At 44.7% G+C, this 15211-nt stretch overlaps 2 protein-coding genes across 5 annotated transcripts in view; one reads left to right on the top strand and one right to left on the bottom strand.

The window, feature by feature from the left end:
* AKT3 (AKT serine/threonine kinase 3) overlaps window positions 1–15211 on the top strand; it is a 391132-nt gene that overhangs the window by 374233 nt on the left and 1688 nt on the right. Inside the window, exon 13 of one of the 4 annotated variants that reach the window (XM_007462635.1) lies at window positions 6321–6373. In XM_007462635.1, coding sequence (XP_007462697.1) covers window positions 6321–6364 — 44 coding nt within the window. In that variant the 3' untranslated portion in view covers window positions 6365–6373. Of the gene's footprint in view, window positions 1–832; window positions 2281–6320; window positions 6392–15211 lie in introns of those variants that run through there. The other 3 variants (XM_007462636.1, XM_007462634.1, XM_007462637.1) reach the window with 3 other exon arrangements.
* Window positions 6007–15211, bottom strand: part of SDCCAG8 (SHH signaling and ciliogenesis regulator SDCCAG8) — a 265480-nt gene continuing 256275 nt past the window's right edge. The window contains 1 exon segment of the mRNA XM_007462638.1: window positions 6007–6351. Within this exon segment, the coding sequence (XP_007462700.1) occupies window positions 6322–6351 (30 nt within the window). The 3' untranslated portion in view covers window positions 6007–6321.

The raw sequence follows: 15211 nt of genomic DNA, 5'->3' as shown, positions 1-15211 counted from the left end.
CTTGATCTCTTTATTCTACTTTAAAGTTTTTTGTTTGTTTGTTTGTTTGTTTTTGCGGTATGCGGGCCTCTCACTGTTGTGGCCTCTCCCGTTGCGGAGCACAGGCTCCAGACGCGCAGGCTCAGCGGCCATGGCTCACGGGCCCAGCCGCTCCGCGGCATGTGGGATCTTCCCGGACCGGGGCACGAACCCGTGTCCCCTGCATCGGCAAGCGGACTCTCAACCACTGCGCCACCAGGGAAGCCCTAAAGTTTTATCATAGGAAAATTAAGAACAGTAAGTTAAGGCAGATATTAGATGTAGAATAAAGAATGTAAAATCTTAAACATGTAAATCAAGGGCTCAAATGAAATGGAATCCTAATAAGCTTTATTTTGCAATCACACCTAAAGCACCATGAAGAAGAAATACAAGCACCTGAAGACAGATTGATACTGGATTCTAGGCAGATACTTTGGGTACCTTAGGATTCTTTGACTTTGTAACTTTGACATGCATGTTTTCATGAAAGTAAAGTTATTGAAGATCATTTGTTCCTTTTTATTTTTAAAAATCTTGTCTTCTTCAATAGTTTTTCACAGTTTGAGCCTTGAGATGTTAGCGTCTTGAAGGAGATGATTGGATAGTATTATTTCTTCATAGGTCATGTGTTTGAAAGTGAGAAAGTTTTTGAAATAAGTGTATCCATCCTGTGTTTTATTGATAAACACAAGTTTCTGGGAGCTATTGCCTCCGTTAATCTTTATTATGTTAGGGGTTAGAACTATATAGACCAGAGATTATGTTGCAAAAAAATCAATGTAAAATTAAAATAGCTGTTTCCTGCCCACAGATGATGAGGACGGTATGGACTGCACGGACAGTGAGAGGCGGCCGCACTTCCCTCAGTTTTCCTACTCTGCAAGCGGACGAGAATAAGTCTCTTCTGCTACTTCACTGTCATCTTAGATTTATTACTGAAAATGATTCCTGGACATCACAGCAGTCCTAGCTCTTACAAAGGCAGGAGCACCTTCAGACATCCCAGACCAGTCCAAGGTCTTCACCCCTCGCCGCCTTTCACCCACATGAGAACACACATATATGCAGACATACTCGACTTTTGTTTTTGCATGAAATTGTATCTCAGTCTAAGGTCTCATGCTGTTGCTGCTACTGTCTTACTATTATAGCAACTTTAAGAGGTAATTTTACAATCTTTGGAAGTCATGAGCCCACCATTGTTCATTTGTGCACCAACTGTCATCTTTTGCTCTTTTAATTTTTGTTTTTCCCTAACAGTGAAGGCTAAATGATTCTAGGTATATTATTTAACTTTCTAGATGATAAATCAAAAACTAATTAGACTAAGAAGATTTAGTTTATAATTCAGAACAAGCAATTGTGGAAGCGTGGTGATGTGCATATGCAAAGTTTTAGTAAAGCATATCAGATCAGTGCGTAAAATAGGTATGTATCAGTAAGATCCGACTGGAATTCATTAGGAAGCATTTGAGAGAAGGAATGAACAACTATTAAGATAGATATATACATTTATAGATTTAAATTCTTATTCGATACTGCAGAGGAAGCCTGGTATTACATGTGGATGTCCAGATTTCACAGGCAGTTGTTGGCAAAGGAACATTGTTCTACCAAGGAAGGAAGCATATGCACAGCAGAGTAGGTCACTTAAAGGGTCTATGATATGATTTGCACCAGAGAGCGTTTTATTTCCCCTGTTCTTGGAAACCTTTTTCCCTTCTTGATATTATCACCTCTGATGGCTGAAGAATGTAGACAGGTGTAATGATCCTGCTTTTCACCAAAATTTGTACACCAAGGTAAACAGGTGTTTGCCTTATTTGTTTTAATTTTTTACTTTCAGTTCTACGTGAATTAGCTTTTTCTCGGATGTTAAAACTTTGAATGTCCTTTTATGATTTTGTTTATGTTGCAGTAGTATTTATTTTTTAGTGATGAGAATTGTATGTCATGTTAGCAAATGCAGCTCCAACTTAACATAAAACAGACTTACTGCAGTTTCTTTTGACCCATGTGCAAGGAATGTACACGCCGATGAGAGTCATGCACTTTTTCTCCTATGTAAAAAAAAAAATTTGATGAGGCTCTGAAATTGTACATATAGATTAGAATTTGGCTTTAGGAGAAGAGATGCTGTCATTTAACCCCTTGGTGCTAAAAATGAGAAATCCCCAACTATCCATGCCAAGGGGTTGAAACAAATGGATGTTATATTTGCTCTTTTGAGAATTGAAATATTATGATGGCCTGGCAACATAATGTAATGAAGAAAATTGAGACCTGGATGATAAGAAATGAACTTTACTTGGCAAAATGAACACATCTCAAGTATTTACGAAGTGGGCAGTAAAGGATAAGGACCTGGTGTGTTTATTCTGATCATGGTACATTTATCACTGAATTAAGCCATCAGGGAAAAAACAAAACAAAAAAGAACACCTCCAACTTTTCTTTTTCTGTATATACTCATGTCCTCAAATTCCGACACTTCTCACTGAAAGGGGACATGTATGCAAACCTCATCTTTCTCTTTCATTAATGATGATCTTCAGATTAAACCCTTTGGTGCTAGGAGCTGACATTTTCCAAAGCAGCCTATGAAGTCCAGGGGGCTCCTGACTCCGTGGAGCCATCGTGGAGATGTATTTTAGTTAAACTATCTGACAGCTCCCAAATGGAAGACTACAGCATGACGTAGTGTTATGATTGCGTTGTATGAAAGAGCAAGTGACTTTCTAAGTAGGATGAATCATATTCATATGCAGATGTCTTAGCCTCTTGACGCTGGAAGTGTGGGTTTACAGATATGAAACCACTGCTGGCAGTGGGTGGACCACTGGGACTGACAGGGGGTTAAAGGGCATTTTACTAAGGCAGCTAAGACATATTCAGACATAGATTTTATCCTAATTTTTCATATTTCTACCTGAGTGAAGTTCATCCTTAGTACTGAGTAGGAAGTTACAGTAAAATGGTAGTTCATTCTTACTTACACATATAGCTCAACTTCTTTTTTTCACTTGGAATTATGTTGACTGTTTCACTTTGACAAGAAAGTAGACTAGAAGGTATGTCCTGTAAGTTGTCTTGCATCCATTATATAAAAAAGAAACAGGTGAGAGGAAGAGAGGAAAGCTGAGACTGGCTGGTGTTCAGAGCATTCATTTCTTCAGAGGGAAAGTACACCATACACTAAGCACACAGATAGTTTTGGGGTTTTTTTCCCCCTCCCCAAATCTTAAGGTGATTTCCATGACCTTGGCCAAGGACACTTCCTAAGGATTAATGACATCGTTGACTGTGCCTCAGGCTGGCCACTCTGCACAGCTGGCTCTCCGTCCCCAGCTGGTGCCCGGGGCTTAGTCCCGGATCCCCTCCGAGATTCTGTTAGCGTCACACAGGGTGTGTTGTTGGCTTTGATTTTAAGAATCCCTTACTTTCACTCCCTGATCTCAGTCAGCTGGCATGGAAAAACAATAGAAAAACAGAAATGTGTGTAGAAGGAGATTCTAAAACTTCCCTCATGTCTGCCCATAGCTGAAGTTTCGGATTCTGGTGGACGGAAAGGCCTGGCCCTGGAGTCACTCTGTCAGAATAGCAGAAGTTCAGGCTTTGCAGACTCCTTCCTGTACCAACTTCCTTGAAGTCTGCCTCTTGCCATGATGCAGCCATCTTGGAGGAAATTGGCCGTCTCTGCTTGGGTCTTCGGCAGGGCTGCTCACAGCTTTGCTTTCCACACTAACTACATAGCATTATTCCAGTGTTTTCCATTTCCCATACCTGATTTCCAGCTTCTTAAAGCTGACTGTTCTTGCAAGGGCCACTTGCTTCTCTTAGAGTACAAAGTAAGGGCCTCCCTTACTAACTGCAGGGTCTTTCTATTACACCTCAGCGTACACACTTTGCTGCTACTGTCTGTACTGTGTCTGCAGTAGAACTCCCTTATCTTGCTCCTGGTACTGCATTACAGGCAAGCATGAAATGTAAAGTATTTATTTAAATAAGAAGAAAACCTCTAAATTGGTAATTGAATTACCTCCCTGTAGCTTTATAGTTTGTGACATTTCTTGACCTTGCTAGTTCTTTCATTAGATCCGCGCAAGATCTAGTCATCTGGTTAAGGATTTCAAGCAGACGCAACTATGAACCCAAGAAACTGTATTACTATTACTGTTGGTCATACTAAAACTGTTTATTTCCTTAAGTATATGACCCACAAGGATGTGAAATAACTACAAGAAACTGTTTTTGTACACTGTACATCCTTAGTATTTTTACACGTATATGATAGGGATGCACATTATTTTCCTTCGTACAGACACAGCTTAAATAAAGCACTATGTCAATCTGCTACTTCTCTGTTTATTGTTGTTGGATGTGGTTCCGTAATCTCAGAAAATTAAATATTATTCTTTTCTAAAAAAAAGATGAATAGTGTCACCTGGTATTAACCCATTCTATATAAAGTGTGACAGGAAAGTATGTACATTTCTTGTAGCTCAAAACACACACAGGATTTATTTTATTACTTCAATAAAATGGCAGTAATGCAACTGTACAAACTTTGATGAAGGGCTGCTTCCAAAGGGGGGATGCTGACTTCCCAACAATGGGTTTAGGAGAGATCTGTGAAGCTGGAGATAGAATAGGTACTTTTTGAGATTTGTTAAGCCCCTAGTAGTCCTCCCACCAGGTGGTTTGGACCCAGAATTCTTAAGGAATGTAGCTCATCAGTAACGTCTTCCTGATAATGTGTTGCGCTGCATACTTCCTTTCTTAGAGTATATTTTTAAAATGTCATGGCCAATTAACCAACTGAAACGTGGGTAATAGATGGGTAGGATGGTTGGACTACAGTCTGATTTACCTAGGGTCATTTTTCTGATTTTACCTCATAAACCTAAATACTATTGGAGAAACTTGGCTTTGCTCCTGTGACTAAGCCAGGTAGAGGAACGGCTTTGGGACCAAAGTTGGTCAAGCATGTTATGTGTATGTCACACAGCCAAACTGGAGGGCATTCTTACATGTGCTCTTCTCTCAAAACCACTGGGGTGGACAGATCCAGGAGGCTGACATAAAGTGACCTCTATAATTCTTTAAAGGTGCTATTTTTAGAATATTGTGTAATTTATTTCCTGTTCCTGAAACAGAATTAGGGACAATTAATGTATCTTATGTGACAACCTTTATGTCTAGCACACTTGATGAAATCAAAAAAAACTTCTGAATCTGAATAGAAGTTCTATTCTTTCAGGCTTGAACCTTGTCCATGCTCGAGACACTCAGTGGTCTTAGCGGGTGTATCATCCCACCGCCTCCAGAGCCCTAATCCACATCCTTCTGAGAGGCCATGAAGAGGATGTGATGTGATGTGATGATGATGACAGATCCGTGCCAGGGAGAACAGCCTGAGGTCAGGGACTTGTCCCGACTGCAGCCTTGCCCTTAGTGTTCCATTGTCATCCTCAAGGACAACACAACACTTTCAGCGCCCATTTTTATTACTTTAAAACACTTGAGGGCTTCATTGTGAATAGTAGAAATACTATGTTAAACTAAAATGATGATCTGTGTACAGATGTTTGATAGAAGTAAATTTTGTAATTTCACTGAGTACATTTTTAGCCTCCTCTCAATTACTGCATATTGAAGAAGAAACATGACACCACCAAGCCAAAGATGCTTTTTGTCTGTTTTTGTTGTTAACAGAGTGGAGAGGATAATGCCTAGTGCTTCCTGGTGTCTTCTGACTGTGCACAAATTAGCAGGATGATAAATAATGGAGTCTTATGGGATGTTGATTAAAAGCAAATAAAGTTGAAGGATAATATATATAGATCTCTCCAAGAGGGAAAGAAACATGAATGGCAGGAAAAAAGATTTGGTCCTTAATACCCTTTAGCCTAGTTAAAATATGTGCCTTCTTTTGGTGTGTTTTTTTTTTTTCATCACTACAAGATAAAAAGGAAACATTTCAAGTCTTCAGAAAATTCATTTATTGAAATTCACATGTGTAACAAAGCATACAAATGAGCAGATATAAAAACATACTAACTTCGAGCCTTTTCTGAAAACATACACCAGGAGGTCTCCTCATCTAGTGTCAGACTTCAGCTTCAGCCCATCCATCCTGCAGGGACCGCTTGGCAACGAATGTGGCGGTGACGACGCAGCCCGCCGCAGTCTAAGGTGGGGTCCACTGGGAAGGTCGCGGTGCGTTGTGGCATATTACGTATAAATCAGATGAATGTAAATATCTCTTTGTAAATCACTTATTTCACTGTTTCATCCAGGTCAGCAATCAGATTGTGGCATGCTGGGTAACTGGAAAAAATGATAATAAAAAGTAAGTTTAAATAGATCATGTTCTTCAATGTGATTTGTCTTCTCACTGGTTTAGTTACCTCTTTCTAAGTTTTTGTAGAAAGTTCTTATGCAAAAAATATAGAAATTGTACGTAACCAACTGTATGAAAAGTTTGTAGGAATATAAGGTGAACTCTTTTAATGCTTTAAGTCTGAAGACACGCTATATTCCAGACCTCTGCATGTCTCTTAAATAAGGGTGGTCTGATGACAGGACACAGCTAAAGAGCCATCTCTTACCCCGTGGACAGGAGAAAGGAGGTGCTGCTTCGTGCCAGAATCTGTTTACTGAAAATTGCTCAGACATTACAGTGAGTAAAACTGGACAAAAAAACAGGATGTGGATAGGCCAAGTGTCCCTAAGAAATTCCTGGTAAAATGATAACAAGCTAACACCTCCAAATGTTTAGATGCAGACAGTGTGTTTTAACGTATATAAAGGCATTTTCACATGGAAACCACCTACCACATGCTGGAAGAGGGAATTTAGTGTATGTCCTCTCGTAGTTTTAAACAGGAATAAATGTTTCAAAACTAGCTCATGAAAATTGGGTTGAGGGAGTCGCAAGTTAGCAAAGTACTGCTGCCTGCCCTAGCGGATGTCAGATGTGGCTGTTCAAATTAGTTTAACCCACGTCAGGAAGTGGTGTCAGAAACCACTGGAAATAGTTACATTGCACAGGACATTTCTCGAGTACCTACTGTGTCCTGTGTGGGAAGATGACTCAGACGTGGTCTTTGCCCTCCAGGAGTGTGAAGTCACCAGGATGGTAGAGACTAGACAGAGGGCTAGGATGATAACTACCGAATCCCGGTTTTCACTTCAAGAGATGAACTGGAATGTAATGCAGGGACACGGGCCCCATCTGGTCTCTGTTTGGCTGGGTGAGAATCATCTTCAAGAGAAACAAGTGGGCTCTGCACTCCCCCACAGAGATTTCCTGAATTAGAGAGGGCTCTTGTCTACCCAACTTAAGCCACGATTACTTGTGGAGGATTTCCAAGACAGGACAACGAGTGATCAGCGTTTCCAAGATCAGAGTTTGCACAAGAAAAATATGAAAATTAGCCTGTTAGCTTCTTTTTTAAAAAATGAGAAAACGTTTACATTTCAAGTAGATTTCCCAGCATATGTGAGACACTCATGACTTTTTAGTGAGCAATTCTGTGGGTTTCGACACAGGGCAATTAGAGTATCGTGTGCAGCCCCTGCTCTCAGACAGTGGGGGGCCCCGCACGTGGTGAGGAAGTGAGTGGTGTCTGTGTGCATCTCTCTGGGGGTTTGGGAAGTGGCTGGACCCTCTTTCGTGGCACCCACGGGGCTCCTGGAGCATCACAAGGAAGACAGGGAGCCCCAGGGCCCTGCCACTGCAGAAAGGGCGCCCCCTGTCCTCAGAGGCTGCCGCCGGCTCCATTTGCCCATCAAACACAGGATCTCCACGAGCTGATTTGCCTTCCGGTCCTGACTAAACTAATCCAGTGAATGACTGGCTTGAACGACCCTCCCGTCCCACAGACAGGCAGGCTGCCTGCCCACCGGGTGCTCTGGAAATTGTGGCTTACTTTCTAACTTTAGAGATTCGAGGGCGTCTTTGAATACGAGAATAAGCATAAACTGCAATAGGCACGTTTTCAAAAAAAAAAAAAATTAACTGAACTTGAGGTAGAAAAGACACATACCTGTAACATGCACAACACAGAACAGTAAAGACCTGAAGTAGAAGGGAAATGTATTGTGGGAATTTTTAAAAACCAAGCTCTAGGAAACGGGCAGTTCTCACATGAGTCTTCACGGTTCCCGCCAGGAACTGCCCATCGCCTGGCCCATTCCCTGCTGGCACTTGTCCAGGGGTCAGCCCACATTTCTCTCCCGGGCTCCATCGGTTTTTCTCTTTCATTTGGTTTTGGTGCAAAGCCCTGCATTCCTCCTCACAGTACTTACTGTTCACTACCCGACCCGTCGTGAGCATGCAGCAAATGGGACTGAATGAATCACGTACCCTGTTATGTCACTGTCTTCCTGCTAAATAGCTCTCAGTGTCACCCTTGGATGTCTGGATGTTTAGTAAAGAATGTTTCTCGGTTCTTCCCCTTAGGCAGGGAGCATGTCCAGAGAGACAGAATCTTTAGTTACTGCCAAAATCTGGCTCGTCTGCCATCACTTCTGAGGGACGTTAGCCATGCCTATTTCCAGAAAGCTGGTTCACTGCCCACACCGCTGTGGACACCGTGAGGTCGGGCTGTAAAGGAGACGAGGGTGTGTGTGCCGATGGGACACAGCCAGTGTGAACCGTGGCTTGAGCCCTCAGCCACCATGTTCCCGTCCCTGGACCATCACACTTGTCACCAAGGCCCCTTGCTGTGGCCCCCCCTGGGTGGTGTGGCCACATCTGCAGTTGTCGGTGGCTGCCCTCCAGATTGAGGAGGGCTGACAGCACCCTGGCAGCTGCTCTTCTGCAGCGCTGTCCGCAGATGATATAAATGCTCCCCAACTGCAAGCCCGCTATCAGCGACCCGTTTTCTTTGTTCTCGTTTTAAACCCTAACAGAGCCTTCTCTCCACAAACCCTGACTTGTGTGTCTAATTTGTTTCCGAAGTTTAAATTCAAAGTTGAAAAAACGAGTCTCTCTGGGTGACCTGAATTGTTCCCCAAGCAGCCACACTGCGGGGTCCAGCCGAACCTTCTCTGCGGCTTCGTTCCCAAGCCTGCAGCCCAGGGACGTCACGGCACCAGCTAGGCCCTACGCATACGGATGCTCACGGTTCAGCCTGCCCCGTGTTTCCACCATGTGTCTCTTCTCTGTGCATGTCCACCCGGCCTCTTAGCAGCCCCTCCCAATGGAATATCCCTCCTTCTTGCTTTTTCCCTTGCTCATTTGCACGTTTTCCGTCTCTGTGTGGCCAGGTTAAAAAAAAAAAAAATGGACCTGTTCCTCATGCCTCTGGCAGAAAAGCATCTATTTTTAACTCAAGAAAGAAGGTAGAACCCCTCCCCCAACCTCTATCTGGGGCATTTCAAAGCTTGGTCTCAGCTGACAGAGCTCCAGGGAAGCCCCCAGTACCCTCCTCCATGTGTCCCCACTTTGGGATCCAGGCCACTGCTCTGCGGCTTTCTCAGCTGGGGCCCAGCTCCAGGCTGCTGCCCTGGGAGAGAAGGGCCTCCCTCCCCCTTCCATGCAGCCCATGGCCCAGAGAATGAATACCAGTCTCTCTGGAAGTTCATTTCCCTGCCCATTCATTTCCCAGTTTTAGCCACTCCACTCCTCCGGGCCTGATTTTTCCATCTGTGCAAAATGGATGCTAAATGATTTCTCCAAGTGGCCCTTTCAAGCCTTCGGCAATCACAGTGCTACCCTGCTGGACGGGCATCTCTTCTGGGCCCTGGTAATGCAGAGAGCTCCGTTTTAAAAGGAAGCTGGTTCTATTACTTTTTTTTTTTTTTTTTTTAACCAGAAACTTAGCGATGCAGAAGCAAAGAACTTACCTGAAGTGGTCCAGAACTGAGATTTGAACCCAGGCAGTTTGACCTCAAAGTCCAGGCTCTTTTTAATGCTATTCCAACCAGCTTAGTGAAAGCGCAACCACGTTTGATATTTCTGGGATTAAGTAGGAATCAAATATATCAGGCAACCCGGAATAACTCAGCCATGTGACCTATGGGTGGTCACCAATTTGTCCTCACCAGTCCCCTGCAGAACTTTGTGGGAACGTGGCCTCAGACATGACCACTGACCTGTAAGAAGGCAGTTCTCCACCCAGCATGGGGCTCAAGGTCGCGAACTGCAGGTCAGGAGAGGCCTGCCTCTGCCCCACACAAGTCAGTCACCGGAGCTCTCGCTGAGCTGTGTACCCCTCCGGCCAGCACAGCTGCCAAACAGGCAGGAGTTCACGGCAAGGTCACCACAGATCCTCGATTTATTCTTCCCTCCCGGCTGCCTGGCTGGGTCTCTGACAATGAAAGCTCTGTGGCAGGCAGAGTTCAGGCTCCATTTTCCCTGGACTCTGGGGCCTGGCTTTGCTGCCTCTGGGCTCCAAAACTGGAGAAGAACTACAGAAGCCAGAAAAACGCAACGGTAGAGGAAGGACAGACTTCCTCGCAGAAAGCAAGTGTGGACAATGACGCTGTAGCTTCCTGGAAAACAGCAGCTTGATCTGGACTTGGGACTTGCAACGTGGGGGGATGCAGGGAGCCCTGTGCACAGACAGGAGCGGTCAGAGGCGGAGGCCACGCACGCCCAGGGGCGGGACTGCTGCGCCAGGTGCTCCCCAGAGCACACTCCAGCACGGGGGTACCTTCCACAACCCTCGGGATCCCCAGCGTGTCATCTTCCAGCGTTCTTGAATCTCATGAGTCACGAGAACTTCCCCTGCACATGGGCAGGGGTCTGTGTTTTTTACGCACCATGTTTCCATGGTAAATAGATTTTAAGAATTCCCAAAGGACAGACAGTGTCACCAACAGCAGAGAGTGGAGCCTCTGGCTGCCTCATGTTTGAAAGCGTTAAAAATAAAGACAACATTGACATTTGGGGTTGTAATGTGACGGAATTACAGTCTTTTAAAGGCAAGAACCACTTATCTACACTACATGTAATATTCAGTGTTTTGTTCACTTGTCTAATTGGATTAAAATATTTAGCTCCCTTTAAAATCTTGATTGTGAATTTATATTGCAAAATGTAATGTCTGACTCGGGAAGCAATAAGTGGAGCAAATGTATCTAAAGCAATGTAAAATTCAATTTATTTTCCTTCCATGAGTCTTATTCTGAAATTATTCACTCTTGGACAAAGTGAACTAACTGTTAACGAAGAGCAAGTTTGGCTTAAATGAAGCTGTATGCGCTTTTCAATATCAATTACACACAGGGCCTTTAGTTAAAAAAAGAAAAAAAAGTTAAACTATGCTGTTTGAGTTTGAGGAAGCTTCTCTGAGGGTCGCCAGACCCCAGGTTAGAAAGGCCGCGCCAGGGGTCTTACGTCATTCTTTAACAACCCTCAGGCAGCAGGGAGTTAATGACATTTTCGCTGCATATGTTCAAGTTTATTTAAAAAAATATGCAAGTCACTTCGGTTGACAGTGTCTTGTACACAGTTTTGAAAGAATCAGGGCAAACTTTAACAGAGTCAGTTTTTATTTGAAAAATATTTTCTGGGAATGTATCAGTGTTTATTTTTGAGACTGACAATTCGGGTGAAAATCAGGATAAAAACAAAAAAACAACAATTTGGTTGAAATCAAATTGTTTGTTTTCATCTATTTAGAATTCTTTCCAAAAAATCTTGGTTCAGGAGGAGGCTTTTTAATTTATTTTATTCAGTGTATCTGCTGTTCTATTCAAGCACCATCTGTCTCGCAGGTAGCTAGCTTCGTGGAAGCGCCGACGTAACTGGGTGAAGCCCTCAGGGCTCAAGGAAGGACCACCACAGACTCTGTGGACACCTCCAAGTCCCAGCTGGACGACCCTACAGCTCAGTCTGCAGGGGCCCGCAGGAGCTGCGCGGCCCTCACTGGAGCGCACAGTTCTGAAGCCTCCCCCTACCTTTCCTTCAGGTCACAAACGGGCCTGTCCTCCCTTCGTCATCATCTGTGTCTTTGTTTCTTGTGCGTGTTTCCAGCTTTCTTCATGAATCCTTTGGTGTAACGAGGTAATCTCCATGATTTTGAACATAATCACGTATGTCTGCTGGATCCATGCACAAGTTTAAATCAAATCAGAAAGTAAATTCACTGCCAAAAAAGCTCCAAAGTCATAGGGCCAACTGATTAATCACCAATAAGTCGGTTTCAGATGCTGTTTTCTAAACTGTAAAAGTGATGCATCTGAAGGGACTAAAAGGGCATCCCTCCCCAGACTGAACACTGAGGACGGAATCAAACAGCCTGTTGGGACAGAGGCTATCAGAAAATGCAAATCAGCTGAAACCATATCCATCACCAAATAAATGTACAAGTAAAATAATCTTGATGTAAATGACAGTCCTCCAAGCGGACAGATAATTTCCATTCTTTCCCGTCTCTCGGATGCCATTCTCCCCAAGAAAAGACTCTTAAGTTCCTCACCAGCTGCCGCCACCCATCCCGGCCAGATGTTAGAGCCCCAGGCGCTGGGTCACAGACCCCTGACCCCGCTCCCAGCTGTCAGGCCTTACCAAGACTCCCCTGGGGCCCAGGTTCTGTATCCTGGACACCACCCCTCAAGTCCCCACCCCCCAACAACCACAGTCACTCCCGTCCCTGAAGAGAACAGAGGAGTAAGACTGGGTTAGTGTTTTCATGTCTCTGTTTCGCTACAAGAACTAACATAGCAATTCATGATGTTTCAAAAGCTGTCTCCCAGAAGTGTTTTCCCCAGGAGTGAAGCAGGAGATTCATAAAGCCAGTGTTTTTAATCAGTCCTAAACTAAGAACAAGTCAGAAGAGCAGCCTTGAACTTGGCGATCAGCAAACTGAGCCACGTCCACTGGGTCAGCCACAAGGCCGGCCCGACTCTCGCCAGGCTGGCCACCACACGACAGCAGCATTTCAGGGGAGACGGGAATTCTTATGGCCAAAGAATGTCACAGTGGCAGTTAGGACGTTGAGCGGCCCCCTCGGCCAGGCATGTTGCTGTGCATGTTTCAGAAGTTAAGCAGAAACAATTTAGAACAATAAAGCCTCCTAAACAGGCTAGATGTTTCCTGTCAGAGGCCACTGGCCAACCCGAGCTTGTCATCTGCTTCAGGGCCCAGGGCTCAGGCACAGGAACAAATTGGAGGGATGTGACTCAGCTTCAGAGCAGCTGCCCAGGCCAGAAAATATCCATTCTCTTTTGAGAATCCAGTGGATAGAGACTTTTAGAGTTTGGCGTGCAAAATTATTATGCTTAATTCATCCAGGCTGGGAAAAAAATGGAAGCCTTTAGCTAAACCATCCCGAAACCAGAGACAAGCCAGAGGAGTCTCTCCCCGGGAGAAGGGTGGGTGTGAAGTGGGTGTGGCCGGTGACTCTGGAACCCTCGGGAGGCAGCACCCTCCAAATAACCTGCCGGGGTCAAATGGCAGCCTTACTTACCTCAAGTAAGGCTCCCTGGAAACTAAACTCACAGTTCAAGTTTATTCCACGGCAGAAACAGGTCTAATGCCGCACTTGGGCGCAAAGAGCAGGCCTTTGCTTTAGAGAGTAGAGAGCTTGCCTGGGCTCCTGTCTCCTCTTTGAATGCTAGTATTTGCTACTGAAAGCCAACACTTTCTCTACCAAGCTTCTTTTGTCATGTTCACATTAAAATAATTTCAAATGCAATATCTGAATCTGAAAGATCCCTTTAGAGATGAGCCAGATGGGCCAGTATCAGATAGCATAGGATGGTCAAATCATTTCTGTTGCTTCAGGCAAGGAAAAAAGACCTGCTCATTTTTCTGAGAGAATTTTGAGGTTTTAGGGGTTTTTTAAAATGCATTTTACAAAAATTTTGCAATCCATTTGGCAATTACTGGGTTTTTAAAGCCCTGGAAGAGGTTTCTAAGCGTTGATGATCCATGTTAAGATCTAAGTGGGCTGTCAGGTAGGCAGATGGGGAGTTAAAAGGCAAACCCCACAGGATAATGATCTGGTCCAGAATGGAGAAGAAACTGCCACATGCTCAGAGCTTGTATAGAAGACTCTCCACAACCCAAGTTCTGAAGTCGCTCTCAGCTCTTGGAGGCCAGGAGCTCCACTGGTGCTGTGAGTCCCTCCAGCTGTCTGGAGACCCGATGGCCCCAACCTTTGGCTGGCACCACCCAGGGCCCCCCTCAAGGACCTGCCCAGACAGCTGAGTTCTGGTTGAGGTCTGGCCGCACAGGTACAGGATGAGGTGACTGCACACATTGGAGGAGCTGGGTGAGAGCAGTGAACATCGTTTCATGGCTGTTGGTCCCACAGGATCTCTGCCCAATCTGTGCTTCTCCCAGGACCTTCCCCAGTTTGGGGAGGAGAGAGGAAAAGAAAATCCCTGATATTTCTGTGGCCTGTAAAATGCAAGACAACCTGCCATGCACCTTGCAGCTGCCCTCATTTAACACTTCCAGTGTCCCTTTGAGTTAGGCTGGTATGGTACCCACTATGCAGATGTGGAAACTGAGGCTTAGAAGAGACTTCAATGCCTTGTTCAGGGCCTAGGGACAACGATGCATTCTGGAATCATTCTCTGTTCTTTCTGCCTCCCAACACTTTCAGAGGCTCTCAAACCCTAGTGTCTTCACTGAATTATCCAAACAGCTCATTAAAATGCAGATTCCTGGGCCCTGCTCCCAGAGGTGCTATCTTGGTGTGTGTGAGAAGAAGCCCTGAAACCCATGTTCCTTTATTTATATGTTATATGATGCTTATACAAGCATCCCGGATGCCTGTGTGACTGTAGGGCGTGTGGCTTGTGCACCACCCTTCCCTGCGAGCAGCCTCACAGGCCCTGGGAGGGGACAGTGCAGGTGTGTCTCCGTCCCCCAGCCTGAGCTCAATGACTGGCTCCTGGGGATGCCCATTTACTATTTGTGGAACAAATGAGGACTTTTGCAGTGGGGTTTGGTGGGCTGAGTGGGAAAAATCACTCAGAGGATAGTGGCTCCTCTATACCTGTTTGGGCACATGGTCATTTTGAAAAAAGAATGAGACAATTGTCTCATCGTTTTCATTTCCTGATGCATTTTTCCCATTAATCATTCCAAGCACTTTTTGCACGGCGTCCCCCGGGCACCCATGGAGCACCTCATTATCCTAACAAACTGCTTGATGGGGTAAAAAGCCCAGCCTCCCTGACAGGGAGAGAAGCAATTTAGGGAAAAAATAAAGGTTTCATTCCC

This window comes from Lipotes vexillifer, unplaced genomic scaffold (genome assembly GCF_000442215.2).
Source record: "Lipotes vexillifer unplaced genomic scaffold, Lipotes_vexillifer_v1.1 scaffold104, whole genome shotgun sequence".
Classification (NCBI taxonomy): Eukaryota; Metazoa; Chordata; class Mammalia; order Artiodactyla; family Lipotidae; genus Lipotes; species Lipotes vexillifer.
The sequence above is the reverse complement of the archived record's forward strand: the minus strand, read 5'-3'. Positions and strand labels throughout refer to the sequence as shown.